Raw genomic sequence first — 8,356 nt, 5'->3', positions numbered from 1 at the left:
AGAGAGGATAACACACACTAGAGAGAGGATAACACACTAGAGAGGATAACACACACTAGAGAGAGGATAACACACTAGAGAGGATAACACACACTAGAGAGGGGATAACACACACTAGAGAGGGGATAACACACTAGAGATGATAACACACACTAGAGAGGGGATAACACACACTAAAGAGGATAACACACACTAGAGAGGAAAATACACACTAGAGAGGATAACACACTAGAGATAACACACACTAGAGAGGATAACACACACTAGAGAGAGGATAACACACACTAGAGAGAGGATAACACACTAGAGAGAGAATAACACACTAGAGAGAGGATAACACACTAGAGAGAGGATAACACACTAGAGAGAGAATAACACACTAGAAAGAGAATAACACACTCTAGAGAGAGGATAACACACACTAGAGAGAGGATAACACACTAGAGAGAGAATAACACACACTAGAGAGGATAACACACACTAGAGAGGATAACACACACTAGAGAGGGGATAACACACACTAGAGAGAGGATAACACACTAGCGAGTATAACACACTAGAGAGGATAACACACACTAGAGAGGATAATGCACACTAGAGAGAGTATAACACACTCAGTAGTTGTAGTTGGGGCAAAATACAACTTCTCTTACCTTGTTTGGTTTTGCTATTGGACTTTAAACATGTTTGGTTTTAAATATCTCTTGAGTTCAGTGTAAGAGGCTTTATCACACAGTATCTTTGTGACACAATCAGAAAGCCAGTCAAAAGCCTTGATAGTTTACATTTAAGCCAAATTACCTCAATGACTGTGTACAGGATCAGCCTGCCCATCTAACTCCAAGCCAGTCATGGGGCTCCATTTTCGCTCGGTTTCCCCATGCCTAAGCAGTGATGACAGGCAGTGAGTAAAACTGAGTGACTTTATTGGAGACTTGATGCCCATGAGAGGTCAGTGGGGCAAAACAGTTGGCATCACCCTGAACATCTAACAGTAATCCTTTGTTGGGTCTTTTCTTTCCGGAGACCCACTGATCTCAATCCAAGGACGACGTGAAGGACTTGAAATTTCAAAAACATTGGACTAGCCGCAGGGCAGAACCATAGGAAGATGATAAAGATATGTGATTGTGGCTGTATTTGTTGGGGCTGTAACTATGGGCTCTTTCTCACCCTGGTATTGGAACAATCTTCTATTGTCATACCACACTGTCATTGGATGCTATTCAGCTAGTCTGACTTCAGATTCTACTTCACACTAGGACAATAGAGATGAGTTCCAAATGGCACCCTATTCCCTACATTGCGCACTGCTTTTGACCAGAAGCGCTATGGACCCTGGTCAAAGGTAGTGCACTATAAAGGGAATATGGTTCCATTTGGGACGGATTCTACAGGAAGAGGATGATGTCAATGGAATCACTTACTGCAACTAAGATCGTGTCGTCTTTTCAATGCATTATCATAAATCTGATGTTTTAATTACATTATCATAAATCTGATGTTTTAATTACATTATCATGAATCTGATGTTTTCATTGGTGAATCACCTCTGACCCCAGAGATCACTGTTTTCTAACAGACTCCTTCCCTATTGGTATTGTCCTGATGTCTATTTACACTGTAGCGGTATTTATTAGAGAGGGGTAAAGAAAGATTTTGTTCGGGCGCCAGGCAGGTATTAACCATGCCGAAAGGAAAAGAGTAGAACAGAGAGAGTACCACTACCAGACCCACACATCAGCAGAAGAGACTGCCTAGAGTGTAGCCTGTTTACCAGATAGCCAGTGGAGAGAAGAGAGAATACACACATCAGCAGAAGAGACTGCCTAGAGTGTAGCCTGTTTACCAGATAGCCAGTGGAGAGAAGAGAGAATACACACATCAGCAGAAGAGACTGCCTAGAGTGTAGCCTGTTTACCAGATAGCCAGTGGAGAGAAGAGAGAATACACACCCTATAAAACCCACAGCACAGCACAGAGGTAACCCCACCAAGAATATCTCTTACAATAATAATAATAATAATAATAATAAATGGCAGATCAATTGAACAGCAACTACATACAAGAAAGAACCCAGTCATCAACAGAGGATTTGCAATAATCTGTATTCTCTTCCAGTGGAGGAGTGCAGAGGGTATGAATATGGGGGGTGTTCATAGACACAACAAAGGCCTTAAAAATGTCCACAATCTTCTCGGCCACATGTCCTTAGTACACCCCACCTCAATACAGTTCAAATAACAATACACAACTTGCAAGCAACCTCCCTTTTAACAAAAATGTCCACCCAAATACTTCTGGCAGGGCAATAATAGTCCAGCTCTAATGAACTTCACTGGGAAGTGCATTTGAAAAATAGAGAGTCTGTTGCAGGGTAAAGCACTGGAACGACAGAGGGACGAGAACGAGAACAAGAGAGATCTTAGCTGTGGTCTTATAAGATCTGATCACAGTCAGATCCCAACGCGTCTCAATAATGAGGACAAGATCAGGACAAAGGACGCATGTTGGAATCAGTTATAGACAGGGCGTGTGCCTGCCGTGAGTACAAAACAGATAGCGGGAATCGCTACCCCTCCATTGGGTGAATTGACTCACTGCTGATAGTGTGTGTGCAGTAAAACTCCATTTGATCACAAACATTGTGCTAACGACTGACAACACAGAGACAACTTACTGACAACACAGAGACAACTTACTGACAACACAGAGACAACTTACTGACAACACAGAGACAACTTACTGACAACACAGAGACAACTTACTGACAACACAGAGACAACTTGCTGACAACTTGCTGACAACTTGCTGACAACACGCTGACAACACGCTGACAACACGCTGACAACACGCTGACAACTTACTGACAACACAGAGACAACTTACTGACAACACAGAGACAACTTACTGACAACACAGAGACAACTTACTGACAACACAGAGACAACTTACTGACAACACAGAGACAACTTACTGACAACACAGAGACAACACAGAGACAACTTACTGACAACACAGAGACAACTTACTGACAACACAGAGACAACTTACTGATAACACACTGACAACTTACTGATAACACACTGACAACTTACTGATAACACACTGACAACATACTGACAACACACTGACAACACACTGACAACACACTGACAACTTACTGACAAAACGGCAACACGCCGACAACACGCCGACAACTTGCCGACAACACGCCGACAACACGCCGACAACACGTGTGTGTATTTACTGACAACTTACTGACAACTTGCCGACAACACGCCGACAATACGCCGACAATACGCCGACAACACGCCGACAACACGCCGACAACACGCCGACAACACGCCGACAACACGCCGACAATACGCCGACAACACGCCGACAACACGCCGACAACACGCCGACAACACGCCGACAATACGCCGACAACACGCCGACAACACGCCGACAACACGCCGACAACACGCCGACAACACGCCGACAACACGCCGACAACACGCCGACAACACACGTGTGTATTTACTGATGAACCCCTTCTTGAGGCTGTCTCAGCCCTGTCACGTCCCTCCCTGGTCAACGTAACTGGTCACTGCATCTCCCTCCACGCAACAGATTCTCTCATCTCACCCGACACAAAACAAGATACAATAGACGAGTGTGAGGGGCGCCTCACCATTGAAAACAATGGAGTCTATTCAACGGTATAGTTGTGTCTGTACAGTACTGCAACGCCACAATGTAGCCTACTCAGTGAGGAAAGGACACATTCCCAGTGCTGTGGGAAAGATTTGGTCTCTATATTGGTGATATGGAATGCACTCTGTCCCAATTGGCACACTATTCACTGTATAGTGTCCCTATGGGCCCTGGTCAACAGTAGTGCACTATATAGGGAATAGGGCCCTGGTCAAAAGTAGTGCACTATATAGGGAATAGGGCCCTGGTCAAAAGTAGTGCACTATATAGGGAATAGGGCTCTGGTCAACAGTAGTGTTCTATATAGGGAATAGGGCCCTGGTCAAAAGTAGTGCACTATACAGGGAATAGGGCCCTGGTCAACAGTAGTGTTCTATATAGGGAATAGGGCTCTGGTCAACAGTAGTGTTCTATATAGGGAATAAGGCTCTGGTCAACAGTAGTGCACTATATATATATGTAATGATCAATTAGCCTTTTAAAATTATAAACTTGGATTAGCTAGCCCAACGTGCCATTGGAACACAGGAGTGATGGTTGCTGATAATGGGCCTATGTAGATATTCCATAAAAAATCTGCCGTTTGCAGCTACAATAGTCATTTACCACATCAACAATGTCTACACTGTATTTCTGATCAATATGTTATTTTAATGGACCAACAAATGTGTTGTTCTTTCAAAAACAAGGACAAGTCTAAGTGACCCCAAATTTTGAACGTTAGTATAAGAAAAAATATCGAATTACACAATGCTATTATATAGCACCAACAAGCTTTTACAAAGTTAGATCTCTTTTAAACAAGAAAAAGGTTTATATTTTCCCAAAATGTTTTATTTTGTTCAGGCGGCATTGGCACTGCGTATGGGGTCACAGCCTTTAACTGTGACCTCTGCTCTCTGATTGGCTGATAGACGGGTCGTGTCAGGAGTCCTGTCTCCTGGTCTTCTTAATCTTCTTGATCTTCTCCTGCCTGACTGTTTCTCCCTCCAGAGAAGCGATCTCAGACAGTCTCTGGATGATTGAGGCTGACGGGGCTCCGCTTACCGGGTCCGGGTACGACTGGGCTGGAGGAGGAACAGAGAGGAGAGTTAGGAGACCAAGTAGTATGTACACTCCAAAGACTCCTTCGTGGATGAGAGGGCTTAAAATCTTGAGCAGGTCATGTGTGATACGGGGAACACTGGACTAGAAACAAAACCGTGTCTGATCAAGCATCAGGATCCGACTGGACTGGAGGAGGAACAGACAGAACAGTCTACGGACTGGACTGGAGGAGGAACAGACAGAACAGTCTACAACTGGACTGGAGGAGGAACAGACAGAACAGTCTACAACTGGACTGGAGGAGGAACAGACAGAACAGTCTACGGACTGGACTAGAGAAAGAACAGAGAGAACAGTCTACAACTGGACTGGAGGAGAAACAGAGAGAACAGTCTACAACTGGACTGGAGGAGAAACAGACAGAACAGTCTAAGGACTGGACTGGAGGAACAGACAGAACAGTCTCCAACTGGAGGAGGAACAGACAGAACAGTCTCCAACTGGAGGAGGAACAGACAGAACAGTCTCCAACTGGAGGAGGAACAGACAGAACAGTCTCCAACTGGAGGAGGAACAGACAGAACAGTCTCCAACTGGACTGGAGGAACAGACAGAACAGTCTCCAACTGGACTGGAGGAACAGACAGAACAGTCTCCAACTGGACTGGAGGAACAGACAGAACAGTCTCCAACTGGACTGGAGGAACAGACAGAACCGTCTCCAACTGGACTGGAGGAACAGACAGAACCGTCTCCAACTGGACTGGAGGAACAGACAGAACCGTCTCCAACTGGAGGAGGAACAGACAGAACCGTCTCCAACTGGAGGAGGAACAGACAGAACCGTCTCCAACTGGACTGGAGGAACAGACAGAACAGTCTCCAACTGGACTGGAGGAACAGACAGAACAGTCTCCAACTGGACTGGAGGAACAGACAGAACAGTCTCCAACTGGACTGGAGGAACAGACAGAACAGTCTCCAACTGGACTGGAGGAACAGACAGAACAGTCTCCAACTGGACTGGAGGAACAGACAGAACAGTCTCCAACTGGACTGGAGGAACAGACAGAACAGTCTCCAACTGGAGGAGGAACAGACAGAACAGTCTCCAACTGGAGGAGGAACAGACAGAACAGTCTCCAACTGGAGGAGGAACAGACAGAACAGTCTCCAACTGGACTGGAGGAACAGACAGAACAGTCTCCAACTGGACTGGAGGAACAGACAGAACAGTCTCCAACTGGACTGGAGGAACAGACAGAACAGTCTCCAACTGGACTGGAGGAACAGACAGAACAGTCTCCAACTGGACTGGAGGAACAGACAGAACAGTCTCCAACTGGACTGGAGGAACAGACAGAACAGTCTCCAACTGGACTGGAGGAACAGACAGAACAGTCTCCAACTGGACTGGAGGAACAGACAGAACAGTCTCCAACTGGACTGGAGGAACAGACAGAACAGTCTCCAACTGGACTGGAGGAACAGACAGAACAGTCTCCAACTGGAGGAGGAACAGACAGAACAGTCTCCAACTGGAGGAGGAACAGACAGAACAGTCTCCAACTGGAGGAGGAACAGACAGAACCGTCTCCAACTGGAGGAGGAACAGACAGAACCGTCTCCAACTGGAGGAGGAACAGACAGAACAGTCTCCAACTGGAGGAGGAACAGACAGAACAGTCTCCAACTGGAGGAGGAACAGACAGAACAGTCTCCAACTGGACTGGAGGAACAGACAGAACAGTCTCCAACTGGACTGGAGGAACAGACAGAACAGTCTCCAACTGGACTGGAGGAACAGACAGAACAGTCTACAACTGGACTGGAGGAACAGACAGAACAGTCTACAACTGGACTGGAGGAACAGACAGAACAGTCTCCAACTGGACTGGAGGAACAGACAGAACAGTCTCCAACTGGACTGGAGGAACAGACAGAACAGTCTCCAACTGGACTGGAGGAACAGACAGAACAGTCTCCAACTGGACTGGAGGAACAGACAGAACAGTCTCCAACTGGACTGGAGGAACAGACAGAACAGTCTCCAACTGGAGGAGGAACAGACAGAACAGTCTCCAACTGGAGGAGGAACAGACAGAACAGTCTACAACTGGACTGGAAAGAGGAACAGAGAGAACAGACTCAGGAGTGGGCTGGATGAGGAACAGGGAGAACAGACTCAGGAGTGGGCTGGATGAGGAACAGGGAGAACAGACTCAGGAGTGGGCTGGATGAGGAACAGGGAGAACAGACTCAGGAGTGGGCTGGATGAGGAACAGGGAGAACAGACTCAGGAGTGGGCTGGATGAGGAACAGGGAGAACAGACTCAGGAGTGGGCTGGATGAGGAACAGAGAGAACAGACTCAGGAGTGGGCTGGATGAGGAACAGGGAGAACAGACTCAGGAGTGGGCTGGATGAGGAACAGGGAGAACAGACTCAGGAGTGGGCTGGATGAGGAACAGGGAGAACAGACTCAGGAGTGGGCTGGATGAGGAACAGAGAGAACAGACTCAGGAGTGGGCTGGATGAGGAACAGGGAGAACAGACTCAGGAGTGGGCTGGATGAGGAACAGAGAGAACAGTAAGGACACCAAATAAAATAAAAACTAGAGTAAGAAAGTGTCAGGAAGCCACACACACACACTGACACCTTCAGGGAAGCTAGAAAACAAATCACAAGCAAGAGCACAACACTCCAAAAGCACGCACACACAGTAAAAAAGATGGGGAATAACTGACTGCTACAGACAGACATGACAGATATGACAGGAGGAAGGGCACTTGACCCCCCCCCCCCCCCCGACCCCTACACACACACTCCACAAAGCCCGTGCTTTTCTCAGTGGGAGAGTTCATCCAGAGGGGTGATGGACTGAGCCGAGCCCTGACAAAGAGAACGAGCCAGACCTCACACAGAGTATTCATCCACCTTATTCCACATTTTGCTGTGTTTCAATAGATGTTTTTTCCCACCCATCTACACACAAAACCACATAATGCCAAAGTGAAAACATATTTTTTAACATTTTTGCAAATGTTTGGAAAATTTTATACAGAAATGTCATTTAAATACAGTAAGTATTCACACCACTTTTGCTATGACAGTCCAAATTGAGCTCAGGTGCATCCAAATTTCCATTGATCATCCTTGAGATGCCACTATAACATGATTGGAGTTTACCTGTGGCCAATTAAATTGTTTGGACATGATTTAGAAACATTACCTGTCTATCTAAGGTCCTACAGTCGACAGTGCATGTCAGAGCAGGAACTAAACCATGAAGTCCAAGGAACTGTATGCAGATCTCTGAGATAGAATTGTGATGAGGTGAATAAAACTATTTCTAGAGTGTTGAATGTTTCCAAGAGCACTGCCATAATTGGGGAAAAAACATTGAACTACACAGACTACTTACAGCTGGACGTCCAACCAAACTGAGCAACCGGGCCAGAAGGATCTTGGTCAGAAAGAAAACCCAAGAACCCATTTTGTATTTCAATCAATTTCAATCAATTTTATTTTATATAGCCCTTCGTACATCAGCTAATATCTCGAAGTGCTGTACAGAAACCCAGCCTAAAACCCCAAACAGCTAGTAATG

General features: G+C 46.0%; 1 protein-coding gene across 1 annotated transcript in view; it reads right to left on the bottom strand.

The window, feature by feature from the left end:
* Positions 1–4,517: 4,517 nt before the first annotated feature.
* si:ch211-171b20.3 overlaps positions 4,518–8,356 on the bottom strand; it is an 18,614-nt gene continuing 14,775 nt past the window's right edge. Inside the window, exon 6 of the mRNA XM_038997434.1 lies at positions 4,518–4,766. Within this exon, the coding sequence (XP_038853362.1) occupies positions 4,703–4,766 (64 nt within the window). The 3' untranslated portion in view covers positions 4,518–4,702. The remainder of the gene's footprint in view (positions 4,767–8,356) is intronic.

Source organism: Salvelinus namaycush, chromosome 7, assembly GCF_016432855.1.
Source record: "Salvelinus namaycush isolate Seneca chromosome 7, SaNama_1.0, whole genome shotgun sequence".
Classification (NCBI taxonomy): domain Eukaryota; kingdom Metazoa; phylum Chordata; class Actinopteri; order Salmoniformes; family Salmonidae; genus Salvelinus; species Salvelinus namaycush.
This window is presented reverse-complemented; position numbering and strand designations above follow the sequence as displayed.